At 44.2% G+C, this 26,439-nt stretch overlaps 2 protein-coding genes across 3 annotated transcripts in view; one reads left to right on the top strand and one right to left on the bottom strand.

The window, feature by feature from the left end:
* EXOC3L2 (exocyst complex component 3 like 2) overlaps positions 1 to 5,288 on the top strand; it is a 29,895-nt gene extending 24,607 nt beyond the window's left edge. Inside the window, exons 10-12 of the mRNA XM_043993831.1 lie at positions 948 to 1,103; positions 3,131 to 3,252; positions 4,382 to 5,288. Coding sequence (XP_043849766.1) covers positions 948 to 1,103; positions 3,131 to 3,252; positions 4,382 to 4,670 — 567 coding nt within the window. The 3' untranslated portion in view covers positions 4,671 to 5,288. The remainder of the gene's footprint in view (positions 1 to 947; positions 1,104 to 3,130; positions 3,253 to 4,381) is intronic.
* A 1,913-nt stretch (positions 5,289 to 7,201) lies between these two features.
* Positions 7,202 to 26,439, bottom strand: part of LOC122749266 (very-long-chain 3-oxoacyl-CoA reductase-like) — a 30,494-nt gene continuing 11,256 nt past the window's right edge. For both annotated transcript variants that reach the window (XM_043995542.1, XM_043995541.1), the window contains exons 9-11: positions 16,675 to 16,740; positions 16,263 to 16,412; positions 7,202 to 7,501 (exon numbers count right to left, since the gene is read on the bottom strand). In XM_043995542.1, coding sequence (XP_043851477.1) covers positions 7,406 to 7,501; positions 16,263 to 16,412; positions 16,675 to 16,740 — 312 coding nt within the window. In that variant the 3' untranslated portion in view covers positions 7,202 to 7,405. The remainder of the gene's footprint in view (positions 7,502 to 16,262; positions 16,413 to 16,674; positions 16,741 to 26,439) is intronic.

Consider the following 26,439-nt stretch of genomic DNA (forward strand, 5'->3'; position numbering starts at 1 on the left):
TCTCTCTCTGTCTCTGTCTCTCTGTTTCTGTTTCTCTGTCTCTGTTTTTGTCTCTCTGTCTCTCTCTGTTTCTGTCTCTTTGTCTCTGTCTCTCTGTTTCTGTCTCTCTGTTTCTGTTTCTCTGTCTCTGTTTCTGTCTCTCTGTCTCTTTGTCTCTGTCTCTCTGTTTCTGTCTCTGTTTCTGTCTCTCTGTTTCTGTCTCTCTGTCTCTGTCTCTCTCTGTCTCTGTCTCTTTGTCTCTGTCTCTCTGTTTCTGTTTCTCTGTCTCTGTTTCCCTGTCTCTCTGTTTCTGTCTCTGTTTCTGTGTCTCTGTTTCTGTCTCTCTGTCTCTCTGTCTCTGTCTCTCTCTGTCTCTGTCTCTTTGTCTCTGTCTCTCTGTTTCTGTTTCTCTGTCTCTGTTTCCCTGTCTCTCTGTTTCTGTCTCTGTTTCTGTCTCTCTGTCTCTGTCTGTCTCTGTCTCTCTGTTTCTGTCTCTCTGTTTCTGTTTCTCTGTCTCTGTTTCTGTCTCTCTGTCTCTCTCTGTCTCTGTCTCTCTGTTTCTCTGTCTCTATTTCTGTCTCTCTGTCTCTCTCTGTGTCTGTCTCTCTATCTCTCTGTTTCTGTCTCTCTCTCTCTGTCTCTGTCTCTCTCTTAGTCTCTATCTCTCATTTCCATGGCCCCACATCTCTCATAACATTTTTTGTCTCTGTATCTAAAATAGCTCCTCCTCTATATCTCCCACTTCTGTGTCCCCCAAACTCTCCCCTTATATCTCTTCCTGTTCTCACGTTTTGTCCCCGAATCTCCTTATCTCTGTCCTTCTAAATTCCCATTGTTGCCTCCCTTCTCTTTCCCTCCATGCCCCTCCATGCCCCTCTACCTTTCTCTTTGCTTTCGTGCTGACAGTGTCTCTGCCCTGCCTCACATCACTGTGTTTCCCATTTGTATTTACTCTAACACGTGCCTAGGCCCTAGTGGGGGAGCTACACCGAAGGGCACTGGTGGAATACGTCCGGCCTCTGCTGCGGGGACGCCTTCGATGCCGGTCTGCCCGCTCCAGGAGCCGAGTGGCCGGGAGGCTGAGGGATGAAGCCGCCCAGCTCCAGAGGCTCTTTCGGCGGCTGGTTAGTGTTGGGAAGAAGGGGGAAGGGAAGGAATGCAAAGGAAGGGAGGGGGAAGGGTCAGAGGGAGAGAAACCTAGACCCAAAGGACCTTAGAATCCTAGATTCTTAGCATCTTAGAACCTGCCACTTCAAAGGAAATTCTTGGGCGCTTAGGAGAATATTCCATTCTTTAGAATCTTAGATTCCTAGTGTCTTGAACTCTTAGAATTTTGGAAGCTCAGAACCCAATGGGATGGGCTGGCTGGGAGGTGGTGGGGTCCCCTTCCTTGGGAATCTTCCCACTAAGGCTGGAGGACCACATCTGGAATTCCTCCCAGGTGAGTTGGTCTAGAGGACCATTAAGAATGCCTCCAAATGTGCTACTCCCCAGAGTTGGATTCTAAGATCTATGGAGTCTTAGAATCAGACCATCTCAGGCTCTTAGACTCATTACCAACTCCATCTTCCTCATCAGAGCTGACATTTCTATAGCTCTCTGAGGCTATTTGTCCTTCGCAAACATCCATCAGGGAGCTGCCGAAGGTATGACTGTCTCCATTTTACAGATAAGGAGACTGAGACTCAGTGAGACCAAGTGACTTGCTCATGGCCACATACAAGCATTTATTAAATCCCTACTACAGTGCCAGGCACCGTGGATGCAGAGACAAAAGCGGGAGTCCCTTCCCTTAAAGAAGTACACAGGATCATAAACCCAGACCCTTAGGTGCCATCCAGCCCAACCCCTTCATTTTATAGATGGGGAAACTGAGACCTGGAGAGGAGAAGCAACTGCCTACAGTCACATAGGCAGGCAGCTAGATGACGGGCAGAGGTGTGAAATTCAGGGCTCCCACAAGCAGTGGGCAAAACTCCTGAATTAGGCCTGAATCAGATTAAAACATAAATAGGAGGGGCAGCTAGATGGCGCAGTGGATAGAGCTCAGGCCCTGGAGTCAGGAGAACCTGAGTTCAAATGCGGCCTCAGACACTTAACACTTACTAGCTATGTGACCCTGGGCAAGTCACTTAACCCCAATTGCCTCACTAAAAACAAAACAAAACAAAACATAAATGGGAGATGTTTAATAAAATTAATAAAAATACAACATGACATAGAGAATGTTAATTTGTGGTTTTCCAAGTCAATATGCAGATTTACCAGGATCCTTTTCTATTCAAGTTTGACATCACTGAGGGAGAGTGCTGAGCCTGAAGTCAGGAAGACCTGAGTTCAAATCCTGCCTCTAATAGTAGCTGTGTGATCCTGGTAGTCACTTACCTGTCGTTTGCCTCAGTTTCCTCATCTTTAAAATGGGAATAACATAGTACCTATCTCACGGGGTTGTTTGTGAGGTTCCAATAATATATGCAACATGTGCACTTTATTTAATTTTTCAGAGGCAATTGGGGTTAAGTGACTTGCCCAGGGTCACACAGCTAGTAAGTGTTAAGTGTCTGAGGCCGGATTTGAACTCGGGTCCTCCTGAATCCAGGGCCGGTGCTCTATCCACTGTGCCACCTAGCTGCCTCAACACATGCACTTTAAAAAGAATTCTAGAAATGGAAGTATGCAGAAATAGGGTTTAATCTTAGTTATTATCAGCTGGGAGTCAGCTTTCTTTCCCAGGGCTCGGGAAAGCTAAACTGACTAAGAGCTAACTGAGTTGACTGCCTCCCCTGGCTTGAAGGCATATTACGAGTTGTCTGATCCATCTCGCCCATTGTGCATCTAAGAAACTTGCTTTGGATGATTCCACATGTATCACTTACATTGAATTGTTTGCCTTCTTAAAGGGCCAGGGGGAGGAAGGAAGAGAATTTGGAACACAAAGTTTTTAAAATGGATCTGAAAATTGTTTTTACATGTAATTGGAGGAAAATAAAATGCTAAATTTAAAAAAAAGAAGAAGAAACTTGGGTTCCCAAATAAGTCAAGGGCAGTAGGGAGTGACCTGAGATCCCAGGGGTTAGCCAGTGATTGAGGGGTGAGGGGTCCTGGGCAAGAGAGAATGCTGGGAAGTATGGTATTACTTTGATGTCCTCAGGAGTCTCAGGCCTCGTGGCTGGATGCCGTGGTACCACATCTGGCTGAAGTTTTACAGCTAGAGGATACGCCCAGCATCCAGGTGGAAGTTGGGGTCTTGGTTCGTGACTACCCCGATATCAGGTGAGAGGATGGGGGAAGGCGGGGAGAAGCTGGGGCCTCAGGGGCTGATGAAATGATTAATCATAGCAACAAGAGCAAACGTGAAGGGCCTTTTCCAAGGCCACTGGGCATGCTGGCTGTGGGGTTAGGATTCAAACCCAGGGCTGCTGCCTCTTGAGTCCGGCCTCTTTCCACCTCGCTTCACTTCCTGCCCAAGGTGCCTTGGGCCTGGGCCAGCTCTGGGCCGGCTGCTGTGGCCTTCTGGGGGTTTGGCTCAGCTTTCCCCCGTTTCCTGCCCCCGGGGGTGGAGTGAGCGTGTCTGACGGCCGTTTCCTGCCCCGGCCCCTCCTGCTCACACCCGCCACTGCTGTGGGCACAGGAGACACAAACAGGAGGCCACAGGAAGGGCCCGGAGGTGGAGGGTGGGGAGAAGAGGAGGGAGAGGAAGAGGAGGTGGGAAGGGCCACAGGGCAGGCGGGCAGCAGAGCCACCAGCAGCCCCAGGGGAGCATAATGGGAGTCGGGGCCACATGGTTAAACCCCGAGGGAGCCTCGTGAACTAGGGTCAATCACCAATTCTCACACACACACACACACACACACACACACACACACACCTACCTCTCTGTGATGAATGACCCGAGGCTTTATTCCAGCGGCCTGTTCTGGGTGGGTTTCAAAGCTAGGGGTTCTAGGTCTAGGTCTGGGGTTCTAAAGATAAGGATTCCAGGACCAACTTGGTTGAGGGGGAGGTTGATTCTAGAGCTGGCTTTCTAGGGAGTGAAGTTCTCAGAGCTGAGTTGGGACAATGCTGAGGGTTCTGGATCTGGGTTTGGGGGTTTTCTAGCTGACTCTGGGGGTGAAGAGGATTACAGAATTTGATGGGTGCTAGACCCCAGCACTCGGGGAGAATGGTGGCTCAATCTGTTTTGGGTGTGGAACTCTAGGATTGAACTGGAGTGGGAATTAAGCTTGAGGATTTGAACACATACACACACACAGGAAAGAAGGATGGTTCTGGATATGAGTTTCTGGGTTCTAGAGCAGGCTTCAGAAGTATTCCAAGCCCCATGTCAGGAGAGTCAGGAGACCTAGTTTGTATGGTTGGGGTTCTGAGACCCCAATGATATCCTCTCTTCTCTTTCTACTAGGAGGAAGCACGTGGCTGCGCTCTTAGATGTCAGGGGCCTCCGGAGTGCAGCTGCCCGTCATGAGATACTGGCTGTGGCCCGGGACCTAGAGCAAAGTGGGGAAGGGACTCCTGCCCCTCCCAGAGACAGAGCTTTTTTTGCTGACATTCCTGTCCCTCGGCCACCTTTCTGTCTAGGCCTCCCCCTCCCACTTGCCCGATTACCCCTCAACCGACTTACTAGGCCTGATCTTGCCTGCCTGCCCAGGCCCCGCCCTCGGCCCCCTGCCCGGCCTCGTGCCCAGCCCTGAGCTAGGACTCCTAGAACCTGCCCGTGATGCTGCTGTCCCAGCCTGGAAGCCTGTGTCTTCTCCCTTTCCCCCAACATCTGCTGCTGAGAAAGACCCCGCCCCCAAAGAAGGATTCCATCCCTGGGTTAGAGAATCCTCAGAACAGAATGTCACAGCTAGGAGAACCCTAGGAACAGGGAATATCAGAGCTGGAAGGGCCTTTGGAACATAGACTGTCAGAACTGGGAGAACTTTTAGAACATTGAATGTCAGAATTGGGAGAAACCTTAAAAGAGAGAATGTTAGCAGGGAGAGACCTTAAAACAGAGAAAGTTATGATTGAAAAGAAAGTTAGAACAGAGATCAATAATCAGTCAACATTTATCAGGCACCTGTGCGCCCCGCAGGCACTGGGTTAAGTGCATAGACTATTATGGTGGGAAGATACATAAGCTCATTTAGTTTCATTTCCTCATTTTACAGATGGGAGGACTGAGGTGACACAGCAAGCCAGTGGCAGAGCTGAGAGCCAGGGCTGCTCCTGAATTGGGGGGAGGGGTTCCCATAGAAATAATGGAGGCTGCCCCTTGCTCTACCCAGTCTCCATCTCTCTTCCCTCTAAACTTTTTGGGGTGGTTTCTTGTGTAATAAAGAATGTATGATTATAAAATAAATATGTTTCTATTTAACAAGCAACTGAGGCTGAGTCCCATGTTGGGAGGTGGGGGTGGGTGGGAAGTGGGGAGGTGCCAAGTAGGACCCTAAGGCAAGGGCAGGGAGCTGAGCCATCTCTCCCAGATTGGGCTGGGCCAGAAGTTAGGGGTCTGAACCCCAACATAGTTAGGGCCCCCCGGAAGAATTCCTCTGAAGGGGAAGAAGTATAGACTTCCAGTCTGAGTGGGAAACATGACCCCATGCCCTACCACTGATTCCTTTAGGTTCCCCTCCATATGCCTCCTTCCTGAGGGAACCTCATCTACATCCTATCAGAAGAAGGGGAAGAGGAAATGAAGGAGTTCCTCTCCCTCTCTCAAAGGCTTCAGATATCTAGGAACTTATAGGATGAGATTTGGAGCGGTACAATACCTCAGAGGCCAGCTAGTCCAATCTCCCACTTTTACAGTTAGGGTAAACAAGTCCTGAGGAGGGTAGGGAGTTGTCCAAGGTCCCCAAAGTAGGGAGTGTTTAGAAGTAGGATTTGAACCCGGTGCTCTTCCCATGGCCTTGTAAAAAGGGGCGTCTGATCTCAACTGAACTTCTCACACAGCCTGCCACAGCTGGGCTGCCACACCTGCCGCTTCCAAGGAGCCTTCTTGGCATGGTCCTCACCAGGTAGGGAGTTTCAGGGATCCTACAGCAGCGGAGGGAAGGCAAGACCTTCTCCAATCTCTTCTTCCCAGCCTCTAGCTTTGGTTGAGTAGGAAAAAACCCATGTCTGAGAGCTGGGAGCAGGCGGTTTAACTCTGTGCCTCCTCTGTCTCACTGGGAGACCTTAGGCTGGTTCACACCCTTTGCCCTGGCCTTGGTTTCCCCTTCTGTCAAGAGGATCTTGGCCAAGATGACCTATGAGGTCCCTTCTTGCCCTGACACTCTGGGATTCTGTGACTCCCTCCTGGGTCCCCAGAGGCCCTGGGACGGAGACAGGAATTTGATTTGTTTCCTTGTTTTTCTTCCTCAAGGGGAGGGGGAGGGGAGATAACTAAAGGCAGCCAAGGGTGAGGGCTGAATTCTGCCCTCTGGGAGTCACCCCTCCCTGCTTCTAGCTAGAAGTGTTAGGGCGGGGGAAGGGGGCTTTATATGGGGGAAGTGAGGAGGGGAGGGGGCTGTGGCATGCATGACCAGGCAGGGAGGAAGGGAGAGGGCTCTACTTGTTCTATGGGAGAGAGTCTTGAGACCCAAGGTTCCTGGTTCTGCCCCTCCCAGAGTGGGCATAGTGAGTGGCTTTGGGCAAATCCATTGCTCTCTCTGAGCCCCCACTTTAATGCCATCAGAAAAATAAGAGGACTGGGCGGGGGGAAGGTCCCAGCTTGAACCTAAGACCCAGAGTGTCAGAGCAATGGAAGACTATAAGGGAAGTGGTCCCAAGGGTTGGCAAGGGATTTGGGAAATCCATCAAAATCTATCCCCTCCCACCTAATTTTATAGAAGGGGAAATGAACCCAGAGAAGGGAAGCCACTTGCCCAGGGTTACAAAGCAAACAAATCAGGGAATGGAGTCAGGGCTGGAAGCAGAGGTCCTTAGTGTACTGACTGCTCCCCCTGCCCAGCTCTGCCCAGCCTGGAGTCTGTGACAACCTCTAAGAGTGGGGAGCTGGGAGAGGGGAGGGAGAGGAGGTCTCCTGCATCTCCCACCCCCATTTCTGTTCCCAGAGATCCCTTCCCATGGGGAAGAGGGGTCAGGCTGCCTCTGCTGGGCCCCACTCAGCAGGCCTGAGAGTGAGAAGTGCTGGAGGTGGGGTTCAGCCAGGACTCCCATCCGAACCATGGGGCCTGGGTGGCACCAGGATGGGGGTGAGTGTGCTCGGCCATCCAACATTTGGTAAGATGGATAATTGGCTGAAGAGAATGCTATTTATTATAGTGACTTCACAGCTGCTACTTCTTGGGGCTGGGGTTTCTGCAAGAAGGGATCCTAGAGAGCAGGACAGAGGGATGAGCCAATGGGAGGAAACCCCTCTGTCCCACCAACTATAGTCACATCCCCTCCCCCAACAAAGGGCCTCCGATTCAGCCCTGACCTCCTTCCCACAATTTCTTCAGGGTCTTCTGAAGGCTCTGAGTAGAGGCTGGAAGAAATTCACTATCCAGAAGATGTACTTGGAGTTGGAGAAGAACGGACTCAGCAGCAAGCTCTGTGAAAAGGAGGGAACAGAGCAGTCAGGAGGCACCCCCAGCCTCAGCCTGGCTTCCAGGTCCAGATCTGACCTGGCATAGGCCCAGAGCACTTCCCCCAGCGGGGCCCCCTCGGACAACTCTGGGAGAAACAGAGGCCTGTGGATGGAGAACCGCTGACTTGGGAGATCACAAACATTAGCTGTGGGGCACAGTTTTATTTACTGGGGTAAGCACTTCCCAGTTACATTTTCTTTTTTGTGTGTGTGTGAGGCAATTGGGGTCAAGTGACTTGCCCAGGGTCACACAGCAAGTAAGTGTTAAGTGTCTGAGGTTGGATTTGAACTCAGGTCCTCCTGACTCCAGGGCCGGTGCTCTATCCACGGCGCCACCTAGCTGCCCTGGGAACTCACTTCTTAAGGCAGCTCATTGACCTTTGGGAAGCTCTTGTTGTCAGGAAACTTGTCTTGATCTCAAGCCAAAATTGGCCACTTTGCGGTCTCCTTTTCCCCTCCCTCCCGCTGCCCCCTCCCCCAGCCCCTCTACTCCCAGTTCTACCCTCTGAGGCAAGAGAACATAGCTAATTTCTCTCTCACATGCAAGTACTGGAAAGTGGCTATCAAGACTCCCTCAAGTCTTCTCCAGATTAAATACCAACAATTCCCTCAACTGATTATATAACCTGAATGCCAAGCCTTTCACCATCCCAGCTGCCTGCTACTGGACATTCTCCATCTCATTAATGTCCTTTGTTTTGATGCCCAGAACTGAACATAAGTCTCCTGATGAAGAATGTGGAACCCTCTTATTCTTGGGAGCCGCTCCCCACTTTACACGGCCCAAGATTAGCTTTTTGGGATACCCCATTACATGGCTGATTCATATTGAACTTGTGGCCTACTAATACCTCCAGCTCTTTTTTAGCCACACTGCTGTCTCACCATGTCTTTTCTATCTTGTGCCCTTTCTGGCCTTAGCTTCCTATTCTGTAAAATGGACTCAAAATAGTCATGCAGATCCTTGTCAGCACTATGGTCTATGAGTTTATGATCAAAAAATTATTTTTCTTTTGAGAAAACCATTTGGTGAGCTTTCTAAAATGGCTCACTAGAGCAGTTAGGTACACAGTGGATAGAGCACTGACCCTGGAGTCAAGAGGACCTGGATTAAATTCTGGCTTCAGACACTAGTTGTGTGACCCTGGGCCAGTCACTTAACCCCAATTGCCTCAAAAAAGGCTCACCAAGGGGCACGTAGGTTGCACAGAGGCTAAAGCACTGGCCCTGGATTCAGGAAGACCTGAGTTCAAATCTAGCCTCAGACACTTGACACTTACTAGCTGTGTGACCCTGGGCAAGTCACTTAACCCTCATTGCCCCCCCAAAAAAGGCTCACCCATGTCTCTGCATCCTTGGACAAAACCAAGAACAACCCATCAACTCCTTGGCAGTCAGGCTCATCACCCTAATATTAAATAGAACAGTAGTAACTCCCTTATCCAGAGCCCAGTTGTCCTACATCCTAATCTCTAAGAACTGGGCTTTCTGGGGCCCAACCTTGTTCATTGTTTTCTGGTATTTCTGTCTTTTGCTTCTGTCACTTACTTCCATCAACCACCCTGTTCTCCTCTAGTTAACTCTATGTGCCCTTCTAATCTTTTTAAAAATTAAATTAAATCTATTCCTCCCTCCTTGAACAAGACAAAAGACAAAAGAAAAAAAAACTTACAACAAGTATGCTAGGGTACATGATTTACACATAAAGGGTTATACCATAAGCAAATTAAGAGAGCATAGAATAGTTTATCAGATTTAGGAGCAGAGGAAGAATTTTTTGTTTTTTGGTTTTTTTAGTGAGGCAATGGGGGTTAAGTGACTTGCCCAGGGTCACACAGCTAGTAAGTGTCAAGTATCTGAGGCCGAATTTGAACTCAGGTACTCCTGAATCCAGGGCCGGTGCTTTATCCGCTGCACCACCTAGCTGCCCCACAGAGGAAGAATTTAAGATCAAAGAAGATATAGAAAGTATTACAAGATATAAAATAAGTAATTTTGGTTATATAAAATTTAAAATCTTTTGCACAAACAAAACCAATGTAATCAAAATGATAAGGAAAGCAGAAAACTGGGAAAGAATTTTTGCAACAAGTATCACTGATAAAGGCCTCATTTCTCAAGTATAGAGAAAACTGAGTCAAATTTATAAAAATACAAGTCATTCCCCAATTGAGAAACGGTCAAGGAAATGAACAGGCAGTTTTCAGACAGAGAAATTAAAACTAACTATAGTCATATGAAAAGATGCTCTAAATCACTATTGATCAGAGAAATGCAAATTAAAACAACCCTGAAGTACCACCTCACACCTATAAGAATAGCAAATAGAACAAAAAAGGAAGATGTTGGATCTTGGAGACTATGTTGGTGGAGTTGTGAAAGATCTAACCGTTCTGGAGAGCAATTGGGAACTATGCCCAAAGAGCTATAAAATTGGGCATACCCTTTGATCCCGCAATACTACTACTAGGTTTATATCCCAAAGACATCCCCCAAAAGAGAAAAAAAAGACCTATTTGTACAAAAATATTTATAGCGGCCCTTTTTGTGGTGGCTAAGAATTGGAAATCAAAAGAATGCCCATCAATTGGGGAATGGCCGGACAAGCTGTGGTATATGATGGTGACGGAGTATTATTGTGCTCTACGAAATGACAAACAGGATGATTTTAGAAAGGCCTGAGAAGTCTTATAGGAACTGATGTATAGTAAAGTGAGCAGAACCAAGAGAATGTTGTGCACAGAGAGCAATATTGTTTGATGAAGAACCGTGAATGACTTGACTATTCTCAGCCATACAGGGATCCAAGACAATCCCAAAGGGTTAATGATGAAGCATACTATCTACCTACAGAGGAATAATTGATATAGATTGAACACAGATGGAAGCATGCTCTTTTTCACTTTATTTCTTTCACTTTTTTTCTTTTGAGTTTTCTTGTGCAAAATGACTGATATGTTAATGTTTTCCATAATTCCACATGTATAACCTATATCTGATTGCTTACTGCCTCAGGGAGGGGGGAAGCAAGGGAAGGATGGAATTTGGAACCTAAAACTTTAAATAAAAATGTTTATTATGAAGGGAAAAAAAAAACAAGGGGGAAGAGCCAAGATGGTGGAAGGGCAGTGACTCACCTGAACTCTCCCCCAAACCCCTCCAAATACCTTTAAATAATGCCATAAGACAATTCCTAGAGCAGCGGGAACCCACAAAAGGACAACTTAGAAGGTTGGCTGGAGAGGTCTGCTGTATCAGGGTGAGAGTGGTGTGCAGTTCAGTGCAGACCTGGGCCCAGCAAACCAGGAGCAGGCCTTGGGAGTCACTGAATCAGCAGTGGAAGTGACTGCTTCTGGAATTCTCAGCCCACAGATGGTAAGGGGATTGAAAAACCAGTCAGAGGGAGATTACAGGGGTCTCTTTGCTGGCATTGAGTCAAAACTCTATGGCTTTGCCCATTCTCAGATCCAGGTTGCAGTCCTGGAAAGCAGTCCCAGAGAAGAGCACTAGCACATCAGAGCTTGTGGCCACAGCGGAGTGGGGTCCCTCCTCACAGTTCCAGGGCAGAAAAGAGGGCTTGTGATTGCTCAGAGACCAGAGCACAGGCTAGGAGATTAGTAAACACAAGCTCTCCTTAAATCATGCCACCTTGGAAGAACTGAAAACTTATAGGTCCCTAGAAGTATCTCTAAAAACAGCTGTACAAAACCCTTGAAACCTAGGACAATGTGCCATCCACCCTGGAAGCAGAACCGTACTTTAACAAAAAGTCAAAGGAGCAGTTAGGTGGCATAGTGGATAAAGCACCAGCCCTGGATTCAGGAGGACCTGAGTTCAAATCCGGCCTCAGACACTTGACACTAGCTGTGTGACCCTGGGCAAGTCACTTAACCCTCATTGCCCTGCAAAAACAAACAAACAAGCAAACAAAAAATCAAGAAGCAGTCTGGGAAAGTAGCAAACAAAGAAAAAAAATTCTGACCAAAGAAAGTTACTATGGTGACAAGGAAGATCAAAATGCAGCCTCAGAAGAAGATAACAAAGTCAAAGCTCCTACATCCAAAGCCTCAAAAAAAAAAAAAAAAGTTGATCTCAGGCCATGGAAGGGCTCAAAAAAGGACTTTGAAAAGAGAGGTAGAGAAAAAATTGGGAAACAAGAGTGATACAAGAAAATAATGAAAAATGAGTCAACAATTTGATAAAGGAAATACACACACGGAAACACACACACACAACTGAAGAAAATAACACCTTCAAAACGGACTAGGCCAAATGGTAAAAAAAGGTACAAAAAAGCCAATAAGGAGAAGAATGCCTTGGAAAGCAGGATCAGCCAAATGGAAAAAGAAGCACAAAAATTTACTGAAGAAAAAACTCCTTAAAGAGTAGAATTGACCAAATGGAAAAGGAGGTTCAAAAGTTCACTGAAGAAAATAATTCCTTAAAAATGTCATCTCCTCCAATGGAGTGTAAGCTGCTTGAGGGAAGTTTTATTTTCCTATCCAGAATGCTGAGCATACAAGAGATCATCAATTCATGTTTACTGACTGATTTTATATATATATATATATATATATATATATATATATATATATATATGTATATATATACACCTATTTTACATATATTTATATCTATACATTTTATATATATTTATATATATTTATAGATTATGGCAATATTAAGCTTGGGTTTTATAAAGATATAAATATAATAAACAAATAGTAAGCTTGGGATATAAAAAAAATTAGAATTGAGCAAATGGAAGCTAATGACTTTATGAGAAATCAAGAAATAATAAAACAAAATCAAAAGAATGAAAAAATAGAAGACAATGTGAAATTGGAAAAACAACTGACTTGGAAAATAGATCCAGGAAAGATAATTTTTAAATTATTGGACTACCTAAAGGCCATTATCAAAAAAAGAGCCCAGATATCATCTTTCAGGAAATTATCAAAGAAAACTGCCCTGATATTTTAGAACCAGAAAGTAAAATAGAAACTGAAAGAATCCACCAATCACTTCCTGAAAGAGATATCAAAATGAAAACTCCCAGGAATATTATGGCCAAATTCCAGAGCTCCCATATCAAGGAGAAAATATTGCAAGCAGCCAGAAAGAAGTAATTCAAGTATTATGGAGCCACAGTCAGGATCACACAAGATTTAGCAGCTTCTACATTACTAAAGGATCAGAAAGCTTGGAATATGATATCCAGAGGGTAATGGAACTGGGATTATAACTAAGAATCATTTATCCAGAAAAACTGAGTATATTCATTCAGGGGGGAAAATGGGCATTCAATGAAAGAGACTTTCAGGCATTCTTGATGAAAAGACCAGAGCTAAATAGAAAATTTGACTTTCAAATACAAGACTCAAGAGAAGCATAAAAAAGGAAAAAGGAAAAGGAAATCATAAAGGATTTAAAAATGTTGAACTGTTTGCATTCCTATATGAGAAGATGATGCTCTTAAGAACTTTCTTATTATTAGAGCAGTTGGAAGGAATACACACACACACACACACACATATATATATATACACAGACACATAGAGAGAGAGAGAGCGCGCACACAGATGTGAGTTGAATATGAAGGGATGATACCAAAATATAAATATATTTATATAATTAAGGGATGAGAAAGGAATGCAGTGGGAGAAAAGGAAAAGGAGAAGTGGAATGCAGTAAATTATCTTACAAAAAAGAAGGAAGAAAAAGCTTATATCGTGGAGGGGAAGAAGGGGGAGATGAGGAGGAATGAGTGAACTTTACTCTCATCAGAATTGGCTCCAAGAGGGCAGCTAGGTGGTGCAGTGGATAAAGCACTGGCCTTGGATTCAGGAGGACCTGAGTTCAAATTCAGCCTCAGACACTTGACACTTACTAGCTGTGTGACCCTGGGCAAGTCACTTAACCCTCATTACCTCGCCCAAAAAAAAAAAAAATTGGCTCCAAGAGGGAACAACATACACAGTCAATTGGGTATAGAAATCTATCTTACCCTGCAGGAAAGTAGGAGGGGAAGGGAATAAGATTGGTGGGTGATAGAAGGGAGGGAAGATTTGGTAAGGGGGTAGTCAGAAGCAAAACATTTTTCAGGAGGGACAGGGTAAAAGGAGAGAGAAAATAAAGTGTGGGGAGGGAATAGGATGGAGAGAAATACAGTTTTCTTATAAAAACCTTGTTTCTCAAACATGTAGAGAACAATCAGATTTATATAAATAAGAGCCATTCCTCAACTGATAAATGATCAGAAGATATGAATAGTTTTCAGATGAAGTAATCAAAGCTATCTATAGGGGGCAGCTAGGTGGCACAGTGGATAGAGTATTGGCCCTGGAATCAAGAAGACCTGAGTTCAAATCCAGCCTCATACACTTGACACTAGCCGTGTGACCCTGGGTAAGTCACTTAACCCTCATTGCCCCACCCCCACCCCCCAAAAAAGCTATCTATAGCTATATGGAAAAAATGCTCTAACTTACTATTAACTGGTGAGATGTAAATCAAAACAATTCTTGGGTACTACCTCATAAGATTGGCTAATAAAATGACAAATATTGTGGAAGATGTGGGGAAAATGATACATTAATGCACTGTTGGTGGAGTTGTGGACTGATTCAACCCTTCTGTGGAACAATTTGGAACTATGCCCAAACAGGTATATAACTATGCATACTCTTTGACCTGGGTCTATATCCAAAAAGAGATAAAAAAACAAAAAGGAAAAGGACCTATAGGTACAAAAATATTTATAGCAGCCCTTTTCTGGTGGCAAAGAATTGGACATTGAGGGGATGCTCATTATTGGGGAATGGCTGAACAAATTGTGGTTTGTGATTATGATGGAATCCTATTGTGCTATAAGAAATGATGAGCAGGATGCTCTCAGAAAAACCCTGAAAGATTTACATGAGCTGATGCAAAGGGAAATGTACTGTGTTCAGAGTAACAGCCATATGGTAAGATGTTCATCTGTGAATGACTTAGCTATTCTCAGCAATACAATGATCCAAGACAACTCTGAAGGACTTATGATAAAAAATGCTCTTCATCCCCAGAGAAAGAACTAATGGTTTCTGAACACAGATTGAAACATTTTTTTTTACTTTCTTTATTTTTCTTGAGTTTTTTGTCTTTTCTTTCACAACATGACTAATATGGAAATGTTTTGCATAACTACACAAGTATAACCTATATTAAACTGCTTGCCTTCTCAAAGGGGATAGGGAGGAAAGGAGAGAATTTTGGAACTCAAGGTTTTAAAAATGGATGTTAAAAATTGTAATTGGGGGATAATAGAATACTAAATAAGAAAAAAATAACTAATACCAATAAATCATAATGAACTAAGTAAAAACAACAAGTATACCTAGTCAAGCAGAGCATATTCCCACATTGGCCACGTCCCTAAACCTTATGTCTAGGTCTGCACCCTGAATCCACTCCCTTTTAGTGGCTTGTCCATGCTTTTCTTTTCTTTTATCTTTTTTTTTTGTCCATGCTTTTCTAGGTACACATAACTTTTTTTTTTTTTTTTGGTGAGGCAATTGGGGTTAAGTGACTTGCCTAGGGTCACAGAGCTAGTAAGTGATAAGTGTCTGAGACCAGATTTGAACTCAGGTCCTCCTGAATCCTGGGCTGGTACTCTATCCACTGCGCCACCTAGCTGCCCCTGTCCATGCTTTTCTAATCTGCTCATTCTAATCTCTGGATTTAGAGAACCGAAGCATCAGCTTTGTAGGAATTTTGTGTTGAAGAAGAGCCAATAGGTTCAGAGTAAATCCTTGATAGGTTCTCCTCTGAGGGAGATACAGAAGCTTATATCCACATGCACACATTTCGTGACATCCATAGTGCTTGGAGCTGGGGTGTTTCTTTTTCTTTCTTTTTTATTTTTTGGATGGATTCTTGATTCTATTCTGGAAGCAAGTCATTGATCCAGAACAGAATCCAAAGTCCATCCAAAAAAAGCCCCACAAAATTCCTACAATGCTGATGCTCCAGTTCTCTAAGTCCAGAGAAGATTAGAATGAGCAGATTCCGTGATCCTGATTCTGAAGGACTGAGTTCTTGAGAGCTGACTTGTAACCACCAAGTTCCAGATACCTGCACTCTAGGCTATTAATAAGAGCCCTAAACAACAAAGTTACCTACAGTGGGTTCTAGATAACTACATCTACATCAATGAATTTTGTAGAGCTGGCTGGGTTCCTGATAACCAAGTTCTAGAGAATCACATGCATTATAACCAAGCCCCCCCAAAAGCTGAGTTCTTGGAGAAAAGGTCATTGGACATTGGACAAATGGGCTCTGGAAAAATCAGTTCCTGCTGTCCTGATATGACAACTGATACTTAAGAAGGGGTTTCAATATGCCTGCTGTTAAGTCTGGTGGGAGTGATTTCTTTCTTTCTTTCTTTCTTTCTTTCTTTCTTTCTTTCTTTCTTTCTTTCTTTCTTTCTTTCTTTCTTTCTTTCTCTCTCTCTCTCTCTCTCTCTCTTTCTTTCTTTCTTTCTTTCTTTCTGGGCAATGAAGGTTAAGTGACTTGCCCAGGGTCACACAGCTAGTAAGTGTCAAGTATCTGAGGCCGGATTTGAACTCAGGTCCTCCTGAATCCAGGGCTTCCTGTTTTCTTCTTTCTTTCCCTTCTTCCTTCCCTCCTCCAGTCTAGACACGTTCCCTCTTAGCTCAACCCAACGGGCACCCCAGTCACTCACCTGGATAAAGTGTATTAGACATCCTGAGGTGAAGTTAGAAACACCTACAGTGTCCAAGGCCTCTCTGACAAAGGCTTCTGGAGACATCACCACGAATCTTTTGGTTTCTAATTGGTTCATGTTGGAGGAAACCATCAGAGGTGTAAGGGTCTGGAAGAAGAAATTGATGAATGAATGGAAGGGTCAAAGCTCTCACTGTATCCACCTCCTGAAGGCTTCCTCCCCCTTACCTACTCCCCCATCTTTGCCCCCAACCTCCTGTTACCTCACCAAACCTGCATGCTTCTTCCTAATCCCACTTAACTTGGCCCCTTTGCCCTCTTACCCATCTCTTCCCCACCTCTGAGCTCCTCCCAGACCTTCCCATCCATCCCTTCATTCCCTAACGATATACAAGTGCCCACACCCATACCTGCACGATGACTCCAGAGGACTGGTATTCTATGGCCACAGACTGAGAGAAGCTATTTATAAAGGCCTAGGAGTGGGAGAGAGTGAATCACTGACATTTAGAATCAGAACAGACCCAGAGTACAGTTAATCGAACCCACCCCTGAGGAGGAATCCTCACTACAGCCTCACTGAGAAGTAGTCCTCCAGTGTCTGCTCAAACACCTCTAAGGACGGGGAGCTTACTACCTCCCTAAGCAGCAGACTCCACTTTGGGGCAGCTTTCCTCAATAGGACTCTTTTTCTCCCCTCTGGATTCAAGGAGAACCAGACTAATTCTTTTTTCTTTTTTTTTTAGTGAGGCAATTGGGGTTAAGTGACTCACCCAGGGTCACACAGCTAGTGTCAAGGGTTTGAGGCTAGATTTGAACTCAGGTCCTCCTGAATCCAGGGCCGGTTCTCTATCCACTGTGCCACCTAGCTGCCCCTGAACCAGACTAATTCTTGTGTCTATGACATCTTTCCAAATGCTTGAGGAGAGTTCCCAAGTCCTGCATGAAGCTTTTTCTCTTCTGAGCTAAATATGTCTGGTTCTATCAACCAAGCAAACAACAAAGAAGCATTGAATTGCCTACTATATACAGGGGATCTTCTACAAAACAAAACAAAACAATCCCTGCCCTCAAGAGGCTTCCTTTCTATCCTTGAGAAATGCGTGTCTATATGCACACATATCAAACATATGCAGCTAGTGACACAATGGACAGAGTGCTGGATCTGACTTCCAGAAAATCTGAGTGTGAATCCTGCCTTAGATAGGTACTGGCTATGTGACCCTGGGCAAGTCACTTAACTTCTGTCTCTGTCTGCCTCAAATTCCAAATCCATAAAATGGAGATAACAACATCTACTTCCCAAGGTGGTTGTGAGGATCCAATGGGATATTTGTGTTTTCTTTTGGTTTTTGGTGGGGCAGTGAGGGTTAAGTGACTTGCCCAGGGTCACACAGCTAGTAAGTGTCAAGTGTCTGAGGCCGAATTTTAACTCAGGTCCTCCTGAATCCAGGGCTGGTGCTTTATCCACTTCGCCATCTAGCTGCCCCCAATGGGATATTTGTAAAGTACATTTCAAACCTTCAGTGTTCTATAAATACTAATTACTGTTATTTATTAAATACCAGGCAACTGATAGGGGAAGCATTAGCACTGGGGCAGGGTGAAATATCAGGAAGGGCCTCGTACGGACAGTGGCATTTGAGCCAAGCTTTGGAGGAAGCTGGAGATTCCCAGAGATGGAGGTGAGCAGGGAGAGCCATCCAGAAATAGAGGCTGGGGGAGGGGGAACCAGGGGGAGGGTTTACAATGTCTTATGTGGGCAGAGGTAAGAAAGCCAACTCTGCTGGACTCTAGCAAGCATATCACAGACAGGGGACTGCAGAGTCTATGGGGAAGAAGGTTGGATCCAGGCTGGCCTCACATCCTATTTCTGAGACTTATTTGTGTGTGTGAGACCATGGGCCTCAGTTTCCTCAAAGGTAAAATGAGGAGATGGCTTCTGAGGCAAAGGGGGTTAAGTGACTTGCCCAGGGTCACACAGCTAGTGACTCATCTTCCTGAGTTCAAATCTGGCCTCAGACACTTGCCAGCTGTGTGACCTTGGCTAAGTCACTTAACCCTGCTGGCCTCAGTTTTCTCATCTGTAAAATGAGCTGGAAAAGGAAATGCAAACCAGCTCAGTATCTTTGCCAAGAAAACTCCAAATGGGGTCGCGAAGAGTTGGATACCACTGAAATTCAACAACCTGTTTCTTGCCCATGTTCACACAAATGCTAAGTGTCTGAGTAAGGATTTAAGCCCAGCCGCTCTTACTCTGGATCCAGCACTCTCCCCACTGTACTATGTAGTCTCCTATCTAGGCCATGCACACTAGAAACCAGTGGAATTGGCCTTCTTGCTACTGCTCACATAGGATCAAGGAACTTAGAGTCTATCTAGAGAGAAAATATATCCCTAAAGGTTTGTTGAGCCATTTTTCAGTCCTGTCCCATTCTTCGTGACCCCGTTTCGGGGTTTTCTTGGCAGAGATCTTGGAGGGGTTTTTCCATTTCCTTCTCCAGCTCATTTTACAGATGAGGAAACTGAGGCAAACAGGGTAAAGTGGCTTGCCCAGGGTCACAGGAGCTAGTGTCTGAGACCACATTTGAGCTCTGGAAGATGAAGTCTTCTTGACTCCAGGTCCAGTGCTCTGTGCACTATGGTGCCCCCTAGTGTCCATATAAAGCCTCGTCAAAATCAATAGAAGCCAAGGTTGAGTTTTTTAGGGGGAGGGGGAGAGCCCTAGCATTTGGGGGCCTCAGAAGCAGCTTTCCCAGTTTTGTGAATAGGCCTCATAATGGCATGTCCTTGACGTCCTTCACCACCCTGGTTGCATTTCTCTGGATGTTTTCCACACTGTTAAGTTTTCTTCCTAAAGGGCACCATCCAGAATTGAATGCAAGGGGGCAGCTAGGTGGCACAGTGGATAAAGCACCGGCCCTGGATTCAGGAAGACCTGAATTCAAATCTGACCTCAGACACTTGACTTGACACTTGCTAGTTGTGTGACCCTGGGCAAGTCACTTAACTCCCGTTGCCCTGCCCAAAAAAAAAAAAAAAAAAAAAAAAAAAAGAATTGAATGCAATAGTCTTGATGTAGGGGGGAAAAAAAGTCTTGATGTGGTTCTGCCAGAGCAGAGCACAAAGATGTTAGTGATGACCACCTTTTCCTGGAACATGTCATGACTTTCTTCCTGCCCAACTAGCTTTTTGGCTGCCTGGTCACAGTAATACTCAACACTGATCTTACAATCCACTGAAACCTCCAGATCTTTTTCAGACAAACTGTCGTCCAACCAGCAAACTTGATTCGTGCACCTAATGTCAGGTTACACTCGTCCCTATATAGTTTTATCTCATTAGACTCCACTTAATGCTCTAGTCTGCCAAGACCCTTTTGGATCCTGGCTCTATCATCCAGTGTTATTAGGAGAACACTGGGCCTGGAGGCAGGAAGACCTGAGTTCAAATCCAGCCTCACACACTTCCTAGCTGTGTGACCCTGGGCAGGTTACTTCACTTCCATCTGCCTCAGTTTCTTCTTCTATAAAATAGGCATAATAACAGCTATTTCCCTTTTGTGAGGACAAATTGAGGTAATCTTTGTAGAGTGCTTACCATGGTACTTAACACATAATAGCACCCTAAAAATGCACATTCTCTTCTTCTTTCACTCCCAGCTTTGGATCACCTTTATATTTCCATAAACATCTCATCTGTGCCTTCATCCAAGTCAATGATAAAAAATTTTTGAAACAGAATAGACCCAAACACAGATTCCTGTGGCAGTCCACTAGAGACCTCTTTCCAAATCGACATCAAATTACAAATGACTAACTATTTGAGTCTGGACATTCAAGTGGTTTGAGACCTGTACACTTCATAGCTAACAATAGTTAGCATTTATGTTATATTTACTATGTTCCAGGCCCTTTGCTAAATGCTTTACAATTATCATCTCATTTGATCCTCTAAACAACCCTTGGAGGTAGGTACTATTATTATCCCCATTTAACAGATGAGAATGCTGAGGCAAACAAAGGGTCACATAGCTAAGTAAGACTCTGAGCTCCAAGTCCATCATTCTTTTTTTTTTTTTTTTGGTGAGGCAATTGGGGTTAAGTGACTTGCCCAGGGTCACACAGCTAGTAAGTGTCAAGGGTCTGAGGCTGGATTTGAACTCAAGTCCTCCTGAATCCAGGGCCGGTGCTCTATCCACTGCGCCACCTAGCTGCCCCCCGAGTCCATCATTCTGTGCACTATGATGCCCCTTAGCGACCTCAGTCAAGCTGCCATCCAGTCCACATCTCTCTCTTTTCTACATCATAAGATGGGGAGCTAGATGGCACAGTGGATGGAGCACTGGCCCCAAAGTGGCAGGATCTGAGTTAAAATCTAGCCTCAGACAGGGTTGTATGACCCTAAGCAAATCACTTAACCCCCGATTGCCTTAAAAAAAAAAATCTATGGCCATCTCTAGTCATCTGGTTATGTATCTTTTGTGTGTGTGTGAGGCAATTGGGGTTAAGTGACTTGCCCAGGGTCACACAGCTAGTGAGTGTCCAATGTCTGAGGCCGGATTTGAACTCAGGTCCTCCTGAATCCAGGGCCGGTGCTCTATCCACTGCGCCACCTAGCTGCCCCCTGGCTATGTATCTTGCCACTGAACCCAGATGGCTTTGGAGGAGAGGGTGAGGCTGGTGACTCTGCACAGTCCTTCCTCACTGTGAGTCATGACATCTCCTCCTGATGTCACGGTCCTCTTTGAAAACAAAGGACAAACAACAATGTCATCAGATACAAGATTAAAGACCTTGGTGAGACCCAGGCATATGCAATCTATTGAATACCCCTGATTGGTGCCAGTTTTGTGCACCAGCCCTAACAGGAAATAAGATTCTTTTGACAAGATCTGTCCTTGCTGCAGCCCTGCTGGTGCTCTGTTACCACCACTTCTTCCTCTGGATGTATGTTCTCTTTAATTACTTATTCTAGGAATATTCCTCTAAATCCCCTAAAGCTTGGAGCCCTGGGACAAACATAACAACACACTGGGGCTTTCCTCCCTCCGAGGACATGTTTTCCTTTCCAGGAGTGACAAGCAAGGTTTCTAAGCAGAGGAATTCTAGAGCCTCAGAGTTGTGAGGTCTCTCAGGGTCTAGTCAGGGCTCAGAACAGAAAACGTCAGGACCGGGAGGGGCCTTAGAGCACAGCATATCAGAACTAGAAGGGACTGATCAAGATGGTAGAGTACAGGCAAGACCTAGCTGAACTCTCCCAACATTTCCTGTCAAATCACTTTGAAATAACACCTCAAATCAAATTTTGGAGTGGTGAAGCCAACAAAAGGTCACAGGCGGACATGCTTCCGGCCTAATACAACTTAGGTCAACAAGAAAGGTCTCTAACCTCTGGATGGATGAAGGCCCAGAGTGAGAAAGGATCACCAGTGGTGGATCCTGGAGGCAGCTGATAACAGCAGCAGCAGCAGCAGCAGCAGCAGCAGCATCTTTCAGAGCTCTCAGCACAGACATTGTAAGAGGGTTAGACAACTGGTCAGAAACAGATTACAAGGGATCTTTTGCTGGCATCAAGGGATTGGCAGCTCTATGGCCCATGCACAGTTTTAGGGAGCAGTACTAGAGTGGAGAGGAGGGCTGGTGGTCAGTCACAAGGGACCTGGGTTACAGTTCCAAGGCAAAGAGAGTGGTAGTATGTGACTGCAGGGGAGCAGGAACCCTTCTTGGGTCAAGACCAAAGAGAAGATCAGGAAAGCAGTGAGCATCTTCTCCCCAGATCACACCACCTAGGAAGCACCAAACTTTTTTTTTTTTTGCGGGGCAGTGGGGGTTAAATGACTTGCCCAGGGTCACACAGCTAGTAAGTGTCTGAGGCTGGATTTGAACTCAGGTACTCCTGAATCCAAGGCCGGTGCTTTATCCACTGTGCTACCTAGCCGCCCCAAGAAGCACCAAACTTTATAGAATCCCAGAACTAGCTCTGAAAACAGAGCACAAAAAAGCCTGAAGCTAGGGACAATGTGTTCAGTGTCCCATAGAGCAAAGGCCAACTTTGATGTAAAGTTCAAAATCAAAAAGTAGGCTGGAAAAGTAAACACACAACTACAATGCCTAAAAAAAACAAAACCCCAAACCCCCATGACCATAAAAAGCTATCATGGTATCAAGACCAAGACATAAACCTAGAAAAAGGCAACAATGTGAAAACAGCTACCAAAAAAAAGCCCGAGAGAAAAATGATAATTGGACCCGAGCCCAGTAATTGGGCAGCTAAGTGGCACAGTAGATAGAGTGCTGGGCCTGGAGTCAGGAACACTCATTTTCCTAAGTTCAAATCTGGCCTTAGACACTTACTAGCTGTGTAACCCCAGGCAAGTCACTTCACCCTGTTTCCTTCATTTTCCTCGTCTGCAAAAGGAGCTGGAGAAAGAAATGGCAAACCACTCCAGTATCTCTGTCAACAAAATCCCAAATGGGGTCACAAAGAGTTAGACATGACTGAAATAACTGAAGACACATACACACCAACAAGAATTCCTGGAACAGTTAGAGAAAGAGATAAGAGTAATAGAGGAAAAATTGAGAAAAGAAATGAGAGTGATACAAAAAAATTATGAAAAGAGAATTAAGAGTGTGATAAAAGAGGCACAAAAATTCACTAAAGAACTGCTTATAAAACAGAATTGGTAGGGGGCAGCTAGGTGGCGCAGTGGATAAAGCACCAGCCCTGAATTCAGGAGGACCTGAGTTCAAATCCGGCCTCAGACTCTTGACACTTACTTACTAGCTGTGTGACCCTGGGCAGTCACTTAACCCTCATTGCCCTGCAAAAAAACCAAAACAAAACACAGAATTGGCCAAATGGGAAAGGAGGTACAAAAGTTCATTGAAGAAAGTAATACCTTAAAAATTAGAATTGGGCAAGTGAAAGCTAATGACTCCATGAGACTTCAAGAAACAATAAAACAAAGTCAAACAAGTGAGGAAAAAATAGAAGAAAATGAGCTGGAAAAACTGACCTGGAAAATAAATCAAGAAGAGATAATTTAAGAATTATTGGATTGGGGCAGCTAGATGGTGCAATGGATAGAGCACCAGCCTTGGAGTCAGGAGGACCTGAGTTCAAATCCGGCCTCAGACACTTAACACTTACTAGCTGTGTGACCCTGGGCAAGTCACTTAACCCCAATTGCCTCACTAAAAAAAAAAAAAAAGATTATTGGATTATCTGAAAGCCAAGATCAGGGAAAAAAGAGCCTAGACATCATATTTCAATAAATTTTAAAGGAAAACTGCCCCAATATCTTGGATGCAGAGGGTAAAATTGAAATTGAAAGAATTGAAAGAACCCACTTCCTGAAAGAAATCCCAAAAAGGAACCTCACAGGAATATTACAGCCAAATTCCAGAGCTCCCAAGGCAAGTAGAAAATATTACAAGAAGTAAGAAAAGAAAAAAAAAACCCAATCCAAATATCATGGAGCTACAGTCAGGATCACACAAGATTTAGCTTGGGATATAATACTCCAGAGGGCAAAAGAGGAAGGATTACAACCAAGAATCACCTCCCCAGTAAAACCGAGTCTAATCCTTCAGGGGAAAATGGATATGTAATGAAATAGAGGACTCCCAAGCTTCTCTGATGAAAAGACCAGAGTTGAATAAAAAATTTTACCTTCAAAGAGAAGACTCAAGACAAGCATAAAAGGTATACATGAAATAGTAATCATGGGGCAGCTAGGTGGCGCAGTGGATAGAGCACTGGCCCTGGAGTCAGGAGGACCTGAGTTCAAATTCGGCCTCAGACACTTAACACTTACTAGTGTAACGATTGGAATGATGCCACCTGCTGGAGACTTACTGTAGCAAAACTCTGCCATGAGGAGAAGGCATCTGAAGGCAAGACATGAGGCTCTTTGGCGTCAGGAAGTGATGTTTGCATGTAGGAGGAAGAGGGGGCGAAGCTGGTGCTCTCAGGCTCTTTTTTCGTGTGGACTCCAGCGGAGGGCGGAGCTAGGAAATGCACTCTCCCTTTAATAGATGAATCTAGGCCTTTCTCTCTCTCTTTACCAAATTCTTATTCTCCTTAATAAATGCTTAAAAGTCTAACTCTCGCTAAAGCTTATAATTTATTGGTGACCACTCATTAGATATTTTAGATAGACTAGCTAGAATTTTAGCCCCATACAGATGGCTGACCACGAAGAGGGAAGCTGAAGCCTCCATCTTCTGATCTTCCTGTTGGGTAAGAAATTTCCCCTACCATGTCCCTTTAAATTGGAAAGTAGTGCTAAGTATTGGCTGTTTTCGCTTTAAATTTTCAAATGGATCTTTTGAACTCCCTAAGTACCCTGTTCCTGATTTTAGTCTGTTTAACCAGACAAATGGGGGATAAGATCATGTTAATGCTTTGTTTTTGTGGATTTTCTATTTTTCTTTTAATTTTTGTTAGAAGAGCAAGCAAGGTGATCACACAAGAGAATATAAATATCTCCCCCTCTCTCAACCATGCTTTTTCAGAGAAACCTCCAACTCCTGCATTTTTTTCAAGTTCTAATGCTAAGAGGTTCTCTAATTTTGCATACCTGGAGGCAACAACCCAGCCTCTAGAAGTCCTGAGTTCAAAACCAAATCTGATTCAAATTGCCCTGGTCTCTCCCCTCCTCTAGGGACCCCACCCCTTCCCCCTCCTCTGGCTCCACCTACTACTACTCCCTTGGCCAAGCCCCTTAATCCTCCTGCCAGGGAAATCCAGAGATCTAATGCACATGCACAGCTTTCTCTACTTATATTTGCAGCTTCTACTCAATTACCAGAGAAGTCAGGCTCAGCCCTTCCCCAGCCTGGCTGTGATTCTGACTCGACCTCTTGTGGTTCTCCCAAACCAACCTTAGAAAACCCTTTAAATCCCAGGTATGCTCGTTTTGTTCATAATTTTGCTAATCTGCTTTTGTCTTTAATTAATAACATTATAAAGCATTTGTATTATGAAAGGACCAACAGACAATATAAAGGGGTAAAAAACCAAGAGACACTAAAGCTGAATACAGATGTACAAGACAAGCCTCATCATCATAGTTCAAGACTCAGCTTCTTTTGCCATGGAAGGGTACATATTTTACAGAAATGTAGAAGTAAACAGCAAGGTATTGGGGATTTTAGATAAAGGAATCAAAAGTGTTCTAAATTCAGTCAGAGTAATAATGTCAGTTCAGAGGTTACATAGGATTTCTATGCTATTACATCTACATTTTGAAATTAATGATATGGGTTTATTTTCATAGAGATTTTCATGCTTTTGAGATTGTGTTTTATACTTAGCTTTTTTAAAAAGCAGAATATCTGCAAAAGCTTTTTATAGTCATGTGATCAAGTTTATATTTTGTAATACTCTTATTAATGTTAAGTTCATATTCATTTAGATTTCCCTAGTTTGAATTTCATTATCTTTTATTCTTCCATGTGTATTTTCTTCTATTCATTCATCCATCTAATTTTGAAACAATGCAAGATGGTTTTGATTTCATAATACAATGTTAATTCTAGGAGTATTGTGCTCCCATATTCTGAGTTGTTTGTTTTTGTTATTTTTTTCTCTCAACTGATTATTTGATTGAACTCTATAAAGCATTTCCCTGGCAAACTGGTTGCCATGGCAAGTGTAAATCTATTCTAGAAGTATTATTGTTGATAAGCATATTCAAAAGAAAGAGGGGAACATTTTGAAGTTTTCTTTTTTCAAGAAAAAGTTTTCTTTAAGATTGTGTTGTGTTTTAACTTGTATTTAAATATGTTCTGATTTTTCACAAAAGTAATTGTATACTTAGTAAAAAAGGTATTATTTGAAATTATTGCATAATTGTATATTGTATTCTGAGTCAAGCAAGGTACATTCACATTTTTCGTGATCATTACTATCCTCAATTTTTAAATCCATATGAGACTTGGATTATGGGAACTTATCATTTAAGACATTAATTGCCTTCATTCTGAGTTATCAGATGCCAGTTGGCCAAGATGCCATCTGATCACAAGAGGAATACAAGCAAGAGCAGACATTGAACTGTCACATGAGGGGAGACATGCATGAAGTCAAGGTACAGCCGAGGGAATGTCTTTTGACAAATGTTGAGGTTGGTTTCTCTTGGTTTAATTCCCCCCCCACACAATATT

Source organism: Dromiciops gliroides, chromosome 3, assembly GCF_019393635.1.
Source record: "Dromiciops gliroides isolate mDroGli1 chromosome 3, mDroGli1.pri, whole genome shotgun sequence".
NCBI classification, from domain to species: domain Eukaryota; kingdom Metazoa; phylum Chordata; class Mammalia; order Microbiotheria; family Microbiotheriidae; genus Dromiciops; species Dromiciops gliroides.